A 19,922-nucleotide genomic window follows, 5' to 3' on the forward strand; every position below is an offset into this window, starting at 1 on the left:
GGAGCTCACTTTGTAGACCAGGCTGGCCTCGAACTCAGAAATCCGCCTGCCTCTGCCTCCCGAGTGCTGGGATTAAAGGCGTGCGCCACCACGCCCAGCTTGGGCCTCATTTCTTGCTCGGGAAGGCTGAGGCAGCTCTGGTTAGCTCATGTTTATCAGTAGCTGATTGATCCCTTCATCCTTTGTCCAGCCATCCTGTCCACTCCTTTATTCAGCAGGCCTTGCCACTGTCTGCCCCGTCCCAGGCTCCGTGCAGGGTTTAGGGGCAGGAATGTAAGACTTTGTCCTTGCACTCAGCATCTTTGCCATCCAGGCTGGGAGGAGACGGGGCGCTGGGTGAAAGGGTCGCGTTAAACTATTACAGGGCTGAAGGGTCAGCAGTTTACTGAGAAAGAGGGAAGACAGTGACCAGATTCTGTTGTTTGTCTTGGCAGTGTTGGGATTGAGGCCAAGGGCAGGGTTATGCCAGGCAGGCGCTTGACCCCAGCCCTCTGGGTTCGATCAGTCTTACCTAGTTCTTTCTGGAGCCCAGAGCCCAGATTATTTTAAAAGTTAAAAGCAGGCAGACAATACCTACAATGAAATGGGGTCTTTCGTGAGTCCCACCTTTCTCCCTGGAAAATTTCTGTGTGTGTGTGAGGGATGGTGGGGAATGTAATTTTGCCAGTCTCTCTCTAGTCTAGGGAAGGATGAAACTGAAGCTGCTCTGTTTCCTGGGGCTTCTCTCTAGATAATGCTTGGTGACCACACATTAAAGAGGATGTGTTCCCTGGCCCCTAGTTCACAGGAGCATGCTGCTCCTTGGCCTGAATCTCAGAGAAAATGCCCTCTCAGCACCCCTTGTTAATGGCTATCCCATTTGTATGTGGCTCAGAGTATTATATATTATGTAGTGCAGATCTAACAATCCCAGCAAGCCACAGTCTGAAGAGAAAGGGGAGAGGACACTGCAGTACCAGGAGGACTTGAACTTGGGGTTACAGGCAGAGCCACCTGCCAGGCAGTGCCCACCCCGTCTCATCTTGTGCTGTATTCCTGCAGCCCTGGCCTCCCATGACTACATCTTGAAGATTGTACCCACAGTGTATGAGGACAAGAGCGGCAAGCAGCGCTACTCCTACCAGTACACAGTGGCCAACAAGGTGAGTGGGCCGTGAACGGGCTGAGCATTGCAATTGCGCCCTCTGCTGGCGAAGGGCATAGGCGATGCCCCGCACATTCTGCTGAAGGGAATTTAGGTGGGGTGGACAGGGAGTGGGGAGTCCTACCAGGCTCATTCTCTAGTCTGGGTAAAGATGAAATACCAGTTCTTGCCGTGGTAGTGGCCTCAAGGTCCAGGTGAGAAACTCTTAACAAGGAGATACGATGTATTCTGTTTGAAGTAGGCAGAGGACCATCCCAGCTCTGACATTGTCTGGTCCTGGTTTCTTCAGGCTCCTGTTGATCTGTGGCAGATGCTTTGCATTAGGCAAGGAATCCTATCAGGGTGGCTGCGGACGTCTCAGGACCCCAACACTCCAAGAGACACACAGGTCTTCTGGGAAGCCAAGGGACATCCAAGCCAAAGAAATGAGATGGCACAGCAGTTAGTGGCTTGGGCCTCTCCAGAAAGCATGGCTTGTGCCAATGGAACATAAGCACTTGGAGTAGGTGCCCCTGCTTACCACGAGGCTCGTTTCTGCTGTTGCAGGGCCACCCAGACCCTTAGTATAAATGATGGACTGTTCAGCTCAATTAACTATCATTATGGGTGAGGAACTCACCGAGCTGCGTAGTTACAGTGTAGGAATTAGACCCAGGTTCCTCTTGGGCTCCAGAGCCCCCCTGGTTGCTCACCCACTCAGTCCAAATAGGGGTGGTCCAGGCTTGCCCACTTGGACAGCCTCTTGGTCATGGGTCCCTGTGCTCTGATTCCCTTTGATCCGTAACTCTCTCCGCGAGACTTATTGCTTACATTCACTATTTCAGGCCGTGTCTGTCCTACTCTCTGGTGACATAACAAAATCCTAAGAGCCTAAGTAGTAAGTAAAGAATAGGAGTTAGCCAGGCAGTGGTGGCGCACGCCTTTAATCCCAGCACTTGGGAGGCAAAGGCAGGTGGATTTCTGAGTTCGAGGCCAGCCTGATCTACAGAGTGAGTTCCAGGATAGCCAGGGCTATACAGAGAAACCCTGTCTCGAACCTTCCCCCTACCCCCCCCCCAAAAAAAAGAATAGAAGTTAATTTATCTCGTGGATTGGGAAAGAGGAAGTCAAAGAGATGAACCCCAGCCTGTGGTGAGCCTTCTTGCTGTGTTGTCCAGTGGAGGGCAGGGCATGGAGAGACACAAGCATACAAGCTTAGAAGTGCTTTCCTCTTCTTATTGGAGAGCTAATGCTGCCGTTGACACTTACCTCGTGGCCTCATCTAACCTAATCACCTCCCAGATTACCACCTCCAGCCACCACCAATGTAGGCTTACTTCCGGGTTCAGCCCCTTGATGTACACAAAGGACCTGCAACTTTAGATGGCGAATAGCCGTGGTCCCCCTGCCTCACATGCACTGGGCTCAGCCCAGCACTGTAGCATGCGTATGACTTCTGGGGAGCATATTTCAACTATTGTACTCATTATAACCTCCCCCACTGCCGCCACACATCAGCAGGAAGCAGGGCCCTGGATCACACTGCCCCATCCTAGCTCAGTCATATGTCCTTGTTTGTAATATGTCCATGGCAGTTACTTCGCAAGATTGCTGTCAAATGAAGCAATGTTTTCAGAAAGCTCCGAGCCCACTGAGAAAGCTGGGTAATTGGTACACTACTGCTGCTAGATTTCATTCTGTCTCTTACCCCTCAGCTCTGGGCTGTGGCCCAGATAATCACCCTGGGAAAGTTGAGGTTCCTCTGCTACAGGCTTCCTCCATCAACACTTTGGCAAGGGCCTGGTGACTGGACCAGCTCACTCAGCGTTCTCTGTGGCTTTGGCCCCAGCCTGTTCTGTGAATGGAGGTGGCTGTCCAGTGGGTTAGCACTCAGTGGTGTCCATGGGATCAGTCCAGCTGCTCAAGACCAGTGCTGGGGAAAGAGGGGTTGGGCCTGGGGACCCTGGCATCCATCTCCATTTGTTGTAAACAAGAGACGCGAGCCCAAGCCTTTCAGGACCCTGAAGTGTTCAAACCAGATCCTGTGGGTCATCAGCTCAGATCCCTGTTCCTTGGCCAATGCTATGTGCATCCTTACGAGCCATGGCAGGTTGGGCACTGTACCTTCCCTGTTCTCTGTGCTGGCCCTACTTGGTGGACAAGTTCACACCCACTTGGTTTACCTGTCAGGCAGGCTATCTTCTTATTCATGGTTTAGAATGCCCCTTCCTTAGTGAGTCTTCCCGATCCCCATGAGCAGAACTGGCTCACCTATGGCCTGCTGAGCACCCTCCTCCACCCTCCCTACACGGATACTGTTAGAAGCTAGTGATGTGATGATGTCTTCATCCACCAGCCTGTGACTCCTCTAAGGAAGGGGCTTCATCACCCCAGGAACCTTAGGACAGCAGAGGTGGCCAGCAGAATAAATGAGTAGATTTCGTGTGACTGGGAAGTCAAGGGGGAAATGCTCAGACCGAGTTCAAAGCCCACTTTCCTCTTCCTCGTCACCCTCGGATCTGTGCTCCGTTCTGGCTCCACTTCTAAGCTATGTGGTCTGTTTCCCATAGTTGAAGGGACCCAGTGTGCTTTCACTGTGCTGCCTGTCCAGGGCTTCCAGAGCAGCTGAGAGGAGGCTGCCTGGACACCCTCTGCATCCCACACCCTCACCCACCTGAGGCTGGTTCTGCTTGTAACTCCTTCCTCCTCTCCTGCAGGAGTACGTTGCCTACAGCCACACGGGGCGCATTATCCCTGCCATCTGGTTCCGCTATGACCTCAGCCCCATCACAGTCAAGTACACAGAGAGAAGACAACCCCTGTACAGGTTCATCACCACAGTAAGTACCCAGAGCCCAGAGCCAGCCGTGTAGCTGCTGTCAGCCCCCTTGCCAAGGCAACCCTCCCTCGCCTATGCTTGCTGGAAGCAGATGGAGCCTGCTGGGCCCCAGTTGAGCACAGGTGGCTTTGATTCTCTGACCCCTGAGAAGTGTTACCAGAAGCAGGCTGGAACCTCTGGTGTCCCCCTAGCTGGTGTGTTGTGGGAGGTGCCACTTAGTGCATCTGATGCCTGAGGGAAATCTCCACTGGCTTCAGGCCACTGGTGATTTTTCTTTTTTGTGGAAAACGTTTTCAGCACTTGGTTTTTTGAGACAGGGTCTCACTATTTCAGTCCTGGCTGTCCTAGAACTCATTCTGTAGATCAGGCTAGCCTCAGATTCAACAGAGATCCTGAGTACCAGGATTAAAGGTTTGCACTGCGACGGCATGCCCTCTCAGTTTCTTCTCTATGTCTTCTCCAGCCCTGCTGTCCTGGGTCCAGTGTGGTCTTTCTTCCTGCTGAGTTCTCTTCCTTTGCTTTTCCTTCTCTTGGCCTTGTCTTCTACTCTGAGCAACAGTAGGATGTCGGTATTCTTTTACACTGACTCTCTGTCACATGAACAGTTTCCTGGCTTCCAACTCATCACCCTTGGGTCCAGAGCTGGTGGGTCACCGTGCCTGCTCCACCCAGGAGGCTCCAGAGATCTGGAGTAAGCCAGAGTCAGCAGAGGTGACAGCCAGGATGGCTCTCTACCTGTCAGATTTGGACACTGGGCCTAAAGATGGATGCAATTCTGGGAGGCCTTGTGCAGGGGAAGCAGGGTCTTACTGTGTAGCCCAGGCATAGCAGCCTCCTACGTAGCTAGGGGTGCCACTTTGCCCAACTCTATACTTTGAATAATGGCTTGAGGTCAGGGGTCTCAATCCTGGCTGGTACATTTCCTGCTGTGGCAGAGTCTGCATTAGTCAGGCTCTTTTAGAACAGATGGGATCTATGAAGCTGGTTTGATTGTTGGGTCAGCAGCAGACATGGCTATATCTAGTCATGTATCTGTCCGGGTCTTTCAGTCTGTTTGTCTGTCTCTATCCTGGCTTCCTTCTCAGACAGAACTTAGCAATAGACACTTTCTATTTCTCTGTAATCCCAGGCCAAACCCCAGAAAGGACAATGTTGTCCTTGTTCCAGCTGAGGTCCTTCTGTCCTTCTGGCTTAGAAAATGGAATTCTCTGCTTGGTCTAGGCTAGGTCTCTTATCCTCTCTGGAACCAGAGATTGTGAAGGGGTAGCATTACTGGAGAGGAAACTCCAGGCCAGTTTCTGGGAGGAGGATGAGCAGTCGCTGCCAGGTGTATGGTCAGGGAGGTGTCTGTGGCCAGGCCATTGCTTTTAACCAGCAACATAAGAATAATGATCTTTGTTCTCGATACCTCCCAAGCCTGTGAGGCTCAGAGTGTCCTGGAAGGGGCAGATGCAACTAAAAAGAGCAGGTGGACACACTGAGTGTCATTATCTTGGGGCTTAGATAAGCCTCCAAACGGTCTTCGACTGCACGGGAGTCCAAACAGTACCGCACCGGGGCTGGAAGGGGCGTGTCTGCCACACAACTGCATGAGGGGCATTCAGCAGCATCTACATAGAAAGACTTCACAGCAGCACCCAAGTGGCCAAAAGGAGCCAGGCTGGAGCGAAGGAACATTGCTCCCCCGGCATACCCAGTGAACGCCGACAGTTGAACTTGAAAAACGTTGTCAAGACCCAGTCAAGCAATATTCAAAGTCTGCCCCTCAACACGAAGAAGGAGAGGAGATAAAACTAGGGACCCACATGCAGGAAGGAAGCTATACGGGTGTTTACCTCCAAATCGAGAGATTCATGAACAAGTGCTTCTACCCAAGATCCCCCGGGGGAGCACATGCTAAGCGCGGGTGGGCGCCGACTTTTCCTATTCTGATCCCACCACATACCCAGAATAAGCCAGCCTCTGAGATCTAAGCAGATGTCCCCTGCGCTTCCAGGCAGGTGTGGCCTGTCCTCAGAGGCCCAGGGGGCTGCACTGTCAACTGTAGCATGGACACACCGCACTGCTAGGCTGAGAAGGTCCCTCCTTGGGCTCCAGAGCACCAGTTCCCATTTGTTCATGGGAAGCAGCTGAGCCCATGAGCATTAAAACCTCTTGGCAAGTGGCTGGCAAAATGAGACAGCTTTGGTTGCTCCTTTACCGTTTGTTAGAATTTGCCATGTGAGGTCTCAGTGAACCTGACCTTCCAGGAGTTTCCCTGTAGTGTGTGGAACACATAAGAACACAGTGCTGGGGCTGGAGATTCAGCTCAGTGGTTAAGATCATTGACTGCTTTTGCAGAGGACCTGGGTTCAATTCCCAGCACCTACATAGAAGCTTACAACTGCCTATAATTCCAGTTCCGGGATCTAACACCTTCATCTGGTCTCTTGTGGACACACATGCACATGGCACTGTGTATACATATGGCCAAATACTCTTACATCTAAAGTAAAAACAACAGAAAAAGAGAGAGAGAGCACTGTGCCAGGAGATTCCTGCTCCCAGGTTCCACAGTAGCAGAGAGGAGGCTCTCACACCTCTTCAGCAAAGCCCTGACATAAAGGGAGAAGAAGGCTGTCTTGGAAAGGGCCTTATGTGTTCAGAGACACCAATCCAGCAGGCCTTTCCAAGACCAACCAGCTCTCTCCTTGGGAGAGACCCTGTTAGGTCAAGGTGAGCCATTGACCTTTCAAGAACTGGAGGATCCACAAGCCACAGGGAAGATCTTCCTCACTACACCCCCTCCTCTTGTTTTTCTCCCCCCCCCACACACCCCCAACCTGTCAACCATCACCATTGGGTCCACTTCTGCTGGAATAAGGCCCCATAAATCCTCAGGCTTGCTAACCACACCACTCCATGGAACCTCCTGACATTAACTTGGTTTGTTTCTGGAAGGCCCCAGGCTGCCATCTTGGTTGCCATGACAACTGTAGGGGTGAGCTCCTGAACCAGCTGGCTCCTGGCAGATTGCGTCATTGTGGAGCTTCAAAGCCTCTTGTCAAGAGACAGCAGATGTGAGGATGCTGCTGGCTCTCAGACACACTGCACAAAGACCCCTGGAGCCTGTGGAGGGTGGGTGGTGCTGTGGCATAGTGGAGACACCTGCCGCAGCCTTCTCTTCCTCGGCTCTTAATACCAAACACTTGTGTGCGAAGCTCTAAACTCCAAGTGAGTGCCCTCTGCAAATAGCCCTGGGGGGCAGGGGGGGCTTAGGCCAAGATGTCATGTGATGACTTCAGAGGAAGGGCAGCAGCTGTGGATGGCATAGGGGGCAGAGCTTTTTCACATACCTGATACCTGGCTGATTGTGGACTCTCTTCAGAGTCAGACTGCAGAGGACATGCCCTACCGCACTCAGTACCAGAGTGCTCAAGGCTTCTCTCTCTGGGCCTCACAGCACCTCAGTCAAAGCTACACCTGTTCTACCAGAGCATTCGTCCCCATAAAGAATAAGCCTTGCATTTGGCAGTGTGCACGTGCCTACATCTCCCCGACCCCCACTCCTCCATATCTGTCCCAACCCCACCCCCTGCTGTCAGCTGAGATTGCCTGTAAGTGGGCTGTGGTGACAGATTGGATGACTTGAGGTGTCAGATCTCTGTCTTTGTGTGACTTATTTTATCTGAGAGAGGGAATACCCAGAAGCCTTAAGGTGACAAATTGAGTTGGTGTGACTGTAAGAGCTCTCGCCCACCAGAAAGTACAGCGGCTGATGGCATGCGCCCTTTGAACGCTATCATGCAGCCGTTTCAACTGAAGAGACACTTAGGGGCCGCCAGATGAGGGAATTTTGCTGGAGTAAGCCCCACCCACTTATATTCTTCCCACTGTCACGCTCCCCACCCCACCCCACCCCACCCCCATGCTTTCCTTCCCAGGAGAAGAATGCCCCATGCTGGAGATTGTACCTCACAGCTGCCAGGGCCAGTTATAGCCTCTGGCTGTCATGATTCACTTATCAGTGTCCCCAGATTGCAGCCCAGGGCCTGGCCCAGACTCGGGTGGTCACAGATGTGTAAGGGACCTGCTGACAGAGGTGATGGTGACTACCTTTATTAAGTGCCTGCCACGTAAGCGCCTGCCACGGATCAGGCAATTTTGTAATTAGCCCTTAACCTTTCCAGGAACCTCTGAGTAGATTCTAGTTTGCGTTTTAGATATGAGTTCAGCTAAGGCTCAGAGAAGTAAAGAAACCCTTCCAAGACCACACAGCTCGTAAACGATGAGCTGGGACTTGAGCCCCGGGCCCACCAACATCTTCTCCTCACCACTTCCATTTTCACAAGCAAGGGCTCTCAAGAGTGGCACAGCCACAGAAGTCCTGAAAGTCATGACCCTCTTGGTACAGAAGACACCAAGGCGAGGTTTGCCGGGACCTGCGTCTGTTGGGTGTCTGCCTGCCTTTCATAGCAAGAGCTGAGGAGGCAGGAAGAGTTGGTTGGAACCAGCAGCACTGGGGCATAGCTCAGTGGAAGAGCGCACACTTAGCAGGCAGGAAGCTGGTGTTTGGCCCCTAGCACTGTTTGGCTTAGTTTCATTTGGTTGGTGGGTAGGTCTGAGGCATTAGCTTGCTTGAAAAGATTTGGGGTATGGTTGCAACCTCACAGCTGGGAGGCAGAAACAGCTGGCTCCTGGGGCCTCACTGGCCAGCCGGCTTGCTCAGCATGTTCCCAATCAGAGAGAGACCCTGTCCCAAGGTAGATGGCTCCTAGGGGTCTGGCACACACGTGTGTGCATATTTCTGAACACACACACGGTTGGGGGGGCAGAGTTTTACACTCATCTAAGGTTATATAAGTTAAGAAAAGGCCACTTTGCTACCTGGACAGGGAACAGTCTCACAGCCTCCTCTGGATGGCTGGATTCTCTCCTCTTCCTGCTTCTCTTCCCTGAACCAAAAGCTACAAGTGTGCACACCTTGGTCCCCTCCCGTACCATCACTGTGATGTGCAGGACAGAACAAAACCCAAAACAGAAGCTCCGTGATTCAGGGCTGGAATGTGCAGGGGCCTTGGGATCTGTTCCATCTGGGGCAGCTGAGTGCAAAGGGGTCTTTCGGAGAGCTGTGTGCAGGGCAGGTGGAAGGAATGGGGCAGAATGAGGTGGAAGGTCTCACACTCGGGTCTCTAAAGTCAGTTCTACAGGGTGAGAGGGATAGGGAAGAAGGCAGTGGGCACCATGGGAGGTGGGGTGGAATGTTTTTAATGATGCGTAGCTTCTAACCTCCCAACCTCTGTAAGCAGGGGTTTCAGATATCCTGATCGCAGGATATTTGCTGTGGAAGACCCTCATAGAAAAACCAAGAAAACAAATACAATAGGCTTAGAAGTTCGCCATTTACAAGGAGATGCACTGAGGGGCGGGACAAGGTGGTCTAATAGGAAAAACAGGCCTGCAACCTCTTGAACCCAGGCTTGGTGATGCCTGCTTTCTTAATGGCTGCATGACCTTGGACGAGCCGTCTTCTCCCCTTTGGCACAGTCACGAGCACTGAGTGAGAAAGAAAGCAGAAGGAAACAGTGTCCCAGGGCAGGATGTGGGTGCTCAACCAAGGTGCAGCTTTGTGGTAGGGTGGGAATGGGTATTTCAGTTAAGCCCCCTTTCCCTCAGACCGTCCCTCCAGTTAGGGACTGAGGATAAGAGGTCTAGAAGACATGACATGCTGAGTGGTAACCACCACCCCTACCCTCCTCCCATCCCCAAACTCTCCCGAGCCCAATCATCAACTTCCCTTCCCGACGGCCCCCACTCTGACTCTGCGACTTGGGTGTTCTCATCTTCGGCTCCAGCCTGTCTGCCTCCGGCAGCATATGCTGAGACTCAGTTCATTATTTATTTCCTCTGACGGTGCCTTTTCCACAAGCTCTGAAACCTCACTGCCTGCCTGAGGAAAGATGCGCAGTTCCTGGCATTTGCAGTCACCTCACCGCCATCCCTCTCGTAGGTGAGAGAAACTGAGGCCCAGAGACATAAACTGGCCTTCCTGGCCAAAATCACAGAGCTGGCTTCCACCCAGGAGTATTTGCCCTGCCCTGGCGCCTGCTTTCAGTCTCTTCCCAGAGTGGAGGTGATACCGGCTTTTTCACAGCAAGCCACTGAGCAGTAAACACAGGCTCAGAGGAGGATGTTAGTCCTGGTAGAAACATGAACTCCACTCTCTAGCCCAGACCTTCTGTAGCATAAGCAATCAGGGGCCACAGTTACAATGTAAAGAAATACATCTTTTAAAGTTAGGCTAGGGTATAAACTCCAGGACAGAACACTTGCCTGGCATGCTCGAGGCCCAGGTGCAAAAAAAAAAAAAAAAATCAAAACCAATGAACTAGGCTAGGTGAAATGCTGACTCAGCATGTAAAGATACCCACCTCAAGGCTGGGGACCTGAGTTTGATTCCTCTCCTCCATGTGGTGGATGGAGAGACCTGGCTCTTGCATACTGTCTTCTGACCTCCGTGTGGTTGCCACAGTCCGTGCATTTGCATGCACATAAGTAAATGTAACTTAAACATGAATTACAAAGTGCAATATTCAGGTCAGAGGACTTCATTCTGGTCAGCACAGAAGGTTGGGAAGCTGTAAGTCTCAGAAAGAAGGTGCTAGACCAGAAGAGAGGTGTGTTGGTGGTTAGTGCTCATTAAATTGCTGCTTCTGGACACACTGGGGCCTGGGTAGGGAGGCAGGTAAGAGGCATAGTGTCCTTCTCTGGCTCAGCAGCACAGGGAGGTCCCCTTACCCTGGTCACCCCTCTGTCCTGAGGACTGGCGGAGGCAAGGCCACTGTCGTAAGCACGGAAGTGTGTATGCGTGCTCATAGCCCTTATCTCACAGCACACTGTGGGTAAGAAACATCCCTCCAAGCCAGCTGCTGATGGCAATGACTCAGAGGGCAGAGGCGGGAGGAGCTCTGAGTTTGAGGCTAGCCTGGTCTACAGAGTGAGTTCCAGGATAGCCAGGGCTACACAGAGAAACCCTGTGTTTCTTGGAGAGAGAGACAAAGACACACCCAGATACAAGAGTGTACTAGGAGGCAGATAGCCACACTGATGGTGGACAAAGCCTGGTTCTACAGACTGTCTTAAGCAGCAAAGTACCTCGAGGCCCCAGGCAGCAATTGCCCAGGCTTGGAGACTTAAGGTGCCACTTAGTAAATGCCCGCTCTGTACCAACGAACTTCTGTCTCCTCTCCCTTGGCCTTGAAGATAAGAGAGCAAGCAATAGGGTTGACCCTGTCTAGACACCAGGGGCTCCCCGACTAGGGAAGTGAGAAGGGTCTCTGACCTAAGGAACCAGGCCCAGAGGGAGGCTCTTCATTGTGAATACTCCTTGACACGCCCATGAGACACGTATCCTGGATAGGAGTTACCTGTTACAGTTCAGGCTGACTACAGAGACCCATGGCCAACATGGGTCTTGGGCCGCTTCGAAGTCTTGAGAGAATCTTGGTATGCTATTCCTACATGATAGCTTGTCTTCCTCTTAAAGTGCCAGGAGGATGGGAATGGAGACAGAAGGCTCTAAGAAGTAATCGGTAGGATTCCACACATTTTTTTTCTTTTGTGATTAAAGTGGATCTCGGTACATAGAAAGCACCACTCTCCGCACCAAGGTTGGAGCCTGAGATCATTTACTGAGCACCTACTGAGTTCCAGGTACACTGGAGGTCGGCTCTGCAGAACGACTGTCAGTGAAGTCAGGGTGCTTTTCCTGTTTATAGATGGGACAGCTGAGGCCCTGAGAGACGTGTGCATGGCAGCCACGGCTCAAGTCCCAGGGGATGAGTTCTGTCTCCTGTGCCAGCCAGGAAGGCCCCAGACTCCCCAGCCCTCACCTCCGGCCTGCCCTGGTTAGTTGTATCGAGGAGGCCCATGCCTCCCCACCTAACCTGATCCCCAGAGAGGCTGTCAGCAACAGACGGCAAGTTTAGTGTCTTCGGCAGCTTCCACTCCATCTCTATAGTTATTCATTTATTCATGTGGACCTTGGGCCCTCCCTGCAGGTCAGGGCGATGCTGAGTGTCCAGTGGCCTGCCCCCTCTCCTGGCCATTCTTAGCATCCCTCCTGCACCATCTCTAGCTTCATCTCACAACTGCTCTATTCATTTTTTTCCCATGTTCCCCAAGACATCATCAGTGGTGAAGGAGGACCATGACGCCCTCGTGTGGCCCACACCTTCATTTCCCATGTAGGAGCCCTGACCTTCTCAGGATAAAAGATGACCATGAGTGGCAGTTTCCCTAGTGAGTCCCAGTGTGGTATCTCCTTGGTGCTGGTAGCTGCCATGTCCCTTTGTGTGTCAATTCCAGGATACTCCATACTTCAAGCCCCTTGCTTGTGCCTGTAACTGTCACCCACCTCACTCTAGTTGGGATTAAGGATGGGGATGAGATCAACAATGTCCTTAGGGCTTGTTTCCATAGCTACAGTGTGAACGTACTGAAAGGGAATTTTCTGACATAAATGTTTCGTAGATCTTAAATAATATTACTATAAACATACTATTTCTATTTTGTTATCCTTTGTCTTTTATTGTGCCTAGTTTGAAAACTAAGAAATTAGTACTACTATTTTAAAAGTGTACATTTAAGTATTAAGTTTGAAGCTAACTAATTCTGTACACCTCTGGGAGTCTTATAACGCATCCGCTTGAGGCTGAGGTAGCACTGTAGTGAAAGCAAGGGCGGGCCCCTAGAATCTCCTCAGCACTTCAGAAGCCCCCGAGCTGTATCAAGATTCCTGTCTTCCTTGCAGCCCACAGAATCTAGTCCTTCAGACACGCCACAGGAGTGGGTTAGCTGACACCAGGAGGTAAACCTGGAGGGTTACTGCAGCATCTCTGGAGCCTCCAGGCTGACAGTGACTTACACTGGGATGGGGCTCTGGCTTAGCTTACATGCTTCCTCAGTTTCCCCAAAGGCTGCATCTTCTTGTGGGCCTCAGTCATGGGTCATCTCCCTCTAACCTGGGCCAGCCCAGTGAAAGCAGACCTTAAGACGGTGCCAGGCTTGTGTGAGTCATAGGAACCCAGGCTCCGAGTTGTGTGTGGACGAAGGCAGATGGCAGGGTTATTTTTTATTTTTTGCTCCATTCCACTGAAGTCACATTTTCCTACCCAAGCTCTAAAAGCATTCTGTGGTATAAAATCTGCCATCATCTGACCCACGCTACCGAAATAAAGCAGCTCACTGCCGTCATTCTCCCTGAAAAGTGCCTCTGTGTCATGCGCCAGGACTGGTGGGGAGAGGCCTGGCCTGCTTAAAAACACTTCATCATAATCCCCACAGCGTCCCCCATCCTCTTAGCTCCCTGGGGGGCTGCTCGGGTTTCTCAGGCTGTTATTACTGGAATGTCAGCTGCTCTGCTTCCAGGCCATCCACACAGACCTGCTCTGTCTTAGGCCTCCGCCGCCTCCGCTTAGCTCATTTTACGAAAACACCATTTCAAAGATAAATGCCAATGCGGCCTGCTTTCCTGTCACTGTCTCTGTGTCCTCTGGCTTCCCACCCCTTGGCATCAATTGATCCATTAGGGCACCACTGCCACCCAGAGTCCTGTGGTGGTTATGTGTCATTGATGTCTGTCCACAGATGCATACCCAGAAAGTGTGTGCGCCTTTAATCCCTGCATATGAGAGGCAGAGACAGGTGGATCTCTGAGTCTGAAGCCGGCTTGAGCTACATACTAGATAATCTGGGCTACCCAGAGAAACCATGTCTTAAAAACAAAAATAAAATAAATATAATATATATGAATGTGTATGTAAAGCATACATAAGTTAAGTTGCAAATGGAGTTTCACAATTTAGCTAGTGCAGCTGCTTCTCCATGTGTGTCAGAGTTACAGTCCATGTTCTCATCTTAAATTGAAAATAGCAAAATAAAAAGTATACTTAGGGGGCTGGGCATGGAACATATGCCTTTCACCCCAACACTTTGAAAGCAGAGGCAGGGGATCTCTGTGAGTTCAAGGCCAGCCTGGTTCACATAGTGAGTTCCTGGACAGCCAGAGCTATGCAGAGATACCCCATTTAAATGTGTGTGCATGTGTATGTATACAAACAATATATAATTTATATATTATTTTATACATTAATACATTGTAAATTAAGTATAAGCATTTATATAATATTTTAATGTTATCTGTAAATATAAATACATAGCAATATAATATTGTTATGTATTTAATAATACAATATTATTAGTATAATATTTTATATAATTATATAGTATGAATATTTAATATACATAAATTAGGTTTTTAGAACATATATTTATATGGGCTGCAGAGATATCTGGGTAGGTAAAGTAATTGCCCTGTAAATGAAGGATCCAGAGTTCAAATCCCTAGAACCCAAGTAAAGCTAGGCTCAGTAACACACACATCTGTAATCAGTGGTAGAATGGGAAGCAGAGACAGGAGAACCCCAGGAAGCTCCTGACTCAGACAAGAGGACTAACATCCAAGGTTGTCCTCTGGCCTCCAGATGAGTTGGGTAGCATACGTGCATCCACATTCTTATACATAATGTACACATACACATTATACAGACACAAATGTCTTTTAAAGGTATAGATTTAATACAGGTGACCTACCCAACACCATGGCTTTGCCCACTTACATACATTAGCCTAATCATTCATGTATGTGTATATATATATATATATATATATATATATATATATGTATGTGTGTATGTATGTGTGTGTGTGTGTATATATATATATATATATATATATATATATATATATATATATATATACACATAACACACACACACATACGAATGAATGAATATCCTACAGGCTGTGCTGTGGTCCAGCTAGGCCAACAATGGCTGTCTACCTTCAGAAAATCCAAGAATCCAGTAGTTATTCAATCCACAAGGCTGGATGTCCCAGCTGATCTTCAGTATATGCTGGAATTCTAAAGAATGTGTTAATGTCCATAAAGGAATGGACTTCCCAGCAAGAACAAGAGCAAGCAGGCAAAAAGAGAGCTTCCTTCTTCCATGTTCTGTGTATATGCTACCAGGGGAAGGTGTGACCCAGATTAAAGGTGGATCTTCCCACCTCAAAAGATCCAGATTAAAGATGGGTCTTCCCACTTCAAATGATTTAATTAAGAAAAAAATCCCTCACAGATGTAGTCAAGTTGATAACCAACAATAGCTATCACACCTGTAGTTGGTCAGAGGCACCGAACAGGAGGTCTGTTTTGCAGTGAAATGTAAGAACGTGGCCTTCAGTTTACTGAACGTTGTCCTGCAGTGGAGAAATAGTGGTTACAGACATGCCTTTGCGCCACCGAAAGCTGGACAATACTAAGTCAAATCTGAGGGGGCCCAGGCAGGGAAGCAAACCCTTGAAGAATAAGAATGAAAACTCAGTTTGGTTTGGCTTCATCCGCCTGCATCAGACTCCAGGGAGTCTAATGCCAGTGCTTTGTTGCTGGCATGTTTAAAACACAGTAGTTTGGGAAAAGGTTTCAGGCAACAACCAGTCCAATTCCAGGGGCCCAATAAAGCTTTAGGTGTGACTGCATAGAAGCTCCTTTGTGAAGTACATGTGACCATGAGGGTGGCTTCTACAGCTAAAAAGGCCTAGAATCTAGTGTGGTCTCTGATAGATCGCATAGAGGTAAGCAGGCTATTAGGCACATGTAGCATCTCCCCTAAGGTTAGGTTCAACTGGGAGCTAGAGATAACGGGCTAGGGAGGGAAAGTCTGGGATAATCGTTCTGGGAGATTTGGATGATGCTGCTGCCACAGATAGCACAAAGGTATCCGGTCATTAGTGATCCCTGTGCCCGGGCAGGAAAACGGGTATTTGATTGGAGAGAGGCCCCTGTGTGTTTAACATTCCTGGTTCTCTAGTGCTCTGTGGGCACAAGGACCTTCATAATCCCAACCCAAATCAAAGGCTTTATGCTATTCATTTAGGTGGGGCATTTCTTACCGAAGAGGCAGTCAAGTTAAGAGCAAAGACTCAGCTGGGTATAGTAGTGCATGTCTGTGATCCAGGAACTTGGGAGATAGAGACGAGAGAATCAGAAGTTCATGGTCATCCTGGTCTATATGAGTTTGAAATTAGTCTGTCTCAGTGAATTAAGTCGGCAAACTTATAAAATGAGTAAGTAAAAAACACGGGCTCTACTATTTTGAGTCCCAGTTCAGCCATTTGTTGAACATGATTCCAGCCCTCTGAACTACTGTTCCTTAGCCTTTAAAGGGGGTTCGGGGTCACCAGCCTGGAGAGATGGCTCAGCGGTTAAGAGCGCTGGCTGCTCTTCCAGAGGTCCTGAGTTCAATTCCCAACACCCATATGGTGGCTCACAACCATCTGTAATGGGATCTGATGCCCTCTCCTGGTGTGCATGAAAACAGAACACTCATATCCATGAAATAAATAAAGGAAAAGGACTGGAGAGATGGCTCAGCAGTTAATAGCACTATTCTTCCAGAGGTCCTAAGTCCAATTCCCCGCATGGTGATTCATGACCATCTGTAAAGGGATCTGATGCCCTCCTCTGAAGTGTCTGAAGACAGCTACAGTGTACATTATTTATGCTTAAATAATTCTTTAAAAAAAATAAACCTTTAAAAGCACACACATACACCAACATCCTATGGCTCACCTGGAGATTCTTTGAGGTCATAGGTCTGTGCTGTGGCTGTGGAGTTGGACAGCTGCTGTTGCCACCACCACCTCTTCCCCCTCTTTCCCCTCCTCCAGCCATCCTTAGCAATGGTAATATTCACTTCCAGGCTACATTGAACAATATTTGGTGTCAACAAGAGGGCAAGTCTGTACAATTCTGGCATCGGCCAATGCATGGGGTAACTTGCTATGATGAAGAACTGTCTGGACCCTAATGTCAGGAACACCACTAGAAGCCGCCTTGGTAGTACCCTCCGAGGCTATGCCCTTGCTGTTTGGAGTTTGCTTGCTTACTACCTATCAGCAGAAGAAATGCCAGCTCCAAAGACTGAGTTTTTCCAGTCCTAACCACCCAGGCCATTTGCCTATTCCGTCACAGCAGACCAGCAGACGCTGGAGCTGTCAGATCCAGACTCCAGTCCCAGATGACCTGTGTACATATGACCTTGGGGGCCAGAGGCACCACATTTCAGACCCTCCATCGTTTATCTGAAAATAGGATCATAAGTAGCTGGGAAACATAGTAGAAGTTAATACTACAGCCACCAAGGTCAACACAGACGTGAGTTCAAATCTCAGCTACTTACTTGGTGAACTTTGGGAAGTGCCCTCACTTCCCTCACCTGTGAAATGGGTCTGATAATCCCCTTCCTCCTCCAGAAAGTTCATCTGGGAACTAAAGGAGCTGACACAGGTGATAATTGCTTTTATTGTTATCCAGTTCATCCAACAAGTGGTTCTCTTTGATTCCCTGAATACCATCAGGGACAAGGTGGCAAACAAAATGGTATCGTGGGCAGCGTGTCTGCATGAGTGCGCTTCTTGTAATGCAGGAGGGTGCCCGCCTGATGCCCCTCAGCACTGATGTCTGACACACTGTTCTCTCACCCTCTTGCAGATCTGTGCCATCATAGGTGGAACCTTCACTGTCGCTGGCATTCTGGACTCCTGTATCTTCACAGCCTCAGAAGCGTGGAAGAAGATCCAGCTGGGCAAAATTCACTGACATCCTGCCCAGCCCAGTGACTGAGGACCAGGAACCCTGCTAGCCCTGCCTCTGGCGTCCTATCTCCTTCTGCCTTCGCTGGCCCAGTGTGTGTGGGAGGAGGGTGATGGTTATGGGTGGCACCAGGTTCCCCAGCTACCTCTCTCCCCATGTTTTAGATAAATTAACACTGCCTGGAGTCATGTGTCCCTTTCCCTGCAGAGCCCCAAGACCAGGGTCCAGCATGGGGAGGTACTCCAGGGATGCTGGTGACCTCTCTGGGAAGGCTGTAGTCTATTCTCTGTTAGGGAATAACCTAGAGTACAAACAGATAAGCTTTCAGACAGGCTTTGACAATCTTTAAGCCCCCATCATTTGGACATGCTAATAGCTTGATTTGTCTCCCGGGCAGCCAACCTGCGCTCTCAGCCTTGGGACCAGACGGCCCAAAGGTACTGCTGCTTGGCGCTCTTGGTATGGAATGGTACTTGGCAGGGACACCCATAGGCACGGCACTGTAGCTGGAACTTGCTTCTGCCTCATTGTTTCATGCCCGACCTAGAACCCGGGGCTTATCTCCTACCCCAGCCCTGCCTCCTTCTCCGGAGCAGATGCCAGATTGCTTGACAGAACGGCGGAGACTCAGATTTGCCCACCAGTCCTGAGGCAGCTCACAGGTGCCCCTTCCTCTCTTGTCTTTGCTTTTCTGAATCCCCCACCAATGTGCCTCAGCTGCTGTGCTATGCGGCAATAGCATTTCTTGGTGAAGGGGCTGGTTCCCATTGCAAAGCCCCCCTCCCCCCACAGTTACATTCTGCAGTGCCAAGGGATGGGGCCATGTGACTGGAAGGTCATCCCTGGAAGACCATATAAGGCACAGTTTGTACACTTCTGTCCAAACCAGAAGCATCCTTAAAAATGAACCACAAATGATCATGTCTGACATCTACCTGTGGTCCCAAGGCCTTAGCTGGGGAAATGAAGCAGGTTTCTTCTCTTTCCATCCCTGCCTTGCAGGGTCCCAAAAGATGCCCAGCATCTGGAACCCACTTGCTATTGAGACCCCCTGTTAGCTGAGCACATGCCAACTCATTCTTAGACCCAGGGGGCTCCAGTGTCTCCCTCACTTCCTCCTGAGTTAGATCTCTTTGTTGTTCCCCCTCATCCTTCCCTTTTTTTCCTAAGGGGAGGGGCAGTGGTCTAGGTGTGAATTCCATGCAGAGAATTTTAGCTGTGCTCTCAAGTCCAGAGAGAGCCGCAGGCCTGGGCTTCATTTATATTGAGATTGTTTGCATACTTTTGTAATGAAGGGGAATCTGCAGTAGGAAGTTTTGGGTTTTTTTTTTGTTTTTGTTTGGTTTTGCTTTTGTTTTTCTTAAATAATCTCTTATGGGTAGCTGGATTCTCTGCCATTTGTAATTTTTCCTCTGATTCCAATTAGCAAAACTTCCCTTTTTATATGAGTTGATTCTTATTGTGTATGTAAACTGCCCCTGGCCACTTGGCTAGATTTCTTATCTTCTTTTAAACATTCTGTTCCACAGTTTAAGAAACCAGTCCCTTTGGTGTGTGAATCTGTCACCTGTGGAGGGTTGGGCAGGGTGGGATGGGACGGGAACTATGTGGCATGCGTATAAATTGAAATCCCACTTTTGTGAGGACACGGGATGTCAGTTTCCCATGGAAGAGACGCCTCTGGCCTGTTGTTCTTGTAAAGGTAATTCTTAAGGGGACATATGTTTTGATTCTTTCCCACTCACTGGGTTCAATTAGATATTAAAAGGCTGCTTTTCAGAAATATTGCTGTGACTCTGCCTTGGTGGTGGCTGGGTAGCCCAGAGTCTAGGGTGGGAGTGAGAGTGAAATTTAATTCTACAGAAAGAACAGAGGTTGACAGTGCTGAAGAGAGCCAGGTGATGGCACACACCTTTGATCTGCCTTAAGCTCATAGGAGGCTTAGCCAGGCAGATCAGGTCAGCCTGATCTACAGAGTGAGTTCCAGGACAGAGCAGAGAAAACCTGTCAAGAAAAACAAGAATAATAAAGCCAGGTGTGGTGGCACATGCCTTTAATCCCAGCACTCAGGAGGCAGAGGCAAGAGGATCTGTGTGAGTTCAAAGACAACCTGGTCTACAGAGAGAAGCCCTGTAAAGGGAGGAGGAGCAGGAGGGGGAGGAGAGAAGGTCTGCCAAGAACCAAGAAATCTTGCAGGTTATGGTTACAAACCATTGACCTTGAAGAGCCTAGTTGGCTTTATCCCAGTCAGATTATATATGTAG

At 49.6% G+C, this 19,922-nt stretch overlaps 1 protein-coding gene across 1 annotated transcript in view; it reads left to right on the forward strand.

The window, feature by feature from the left end:
* Ergic1 (endoplasmic reticulum-golgi intermediate compartment 1) overlaps positions 1-19,441 on the forward strand; it is a 97,334-nt gene extending 77,893 nt beyond the window's left edge. Inside the window, exons 9-11 of the mRNA XM_029471174.1 lie at positions 1,042-1,142; positions 3,841-3,963; positions 17,557-19,441. Of these exons, the coding sequence (XP_029327034.1) occupies positions 1,042-1,142; positions 3,841-3,963; positions 17,557-17,664 (332 nt within the window). The 3' untranslated portion in view covers positions 17,665-19,441. The remainder of the gene's footprint in view (positions 1-1,041; positions 1,143-3,840; positions 3,964-17,556) is intronic.
* Positions 19,442-19,922: the final 481 nt, after the last annotated feature.

This window comes from Mus caroli, chromosome 17 (assembly GCF_900094665.2).
Source record: "Mus caroli chromosome 17, CAROLI_EIJ_v1.1, whole genome shotgun sequence".
Classification (NCBI taxonomy): Eukaryota; Metazoa; Chordata; class Mammalia; order Rodentia; family Muridae; genus Mus; species Mus caroli.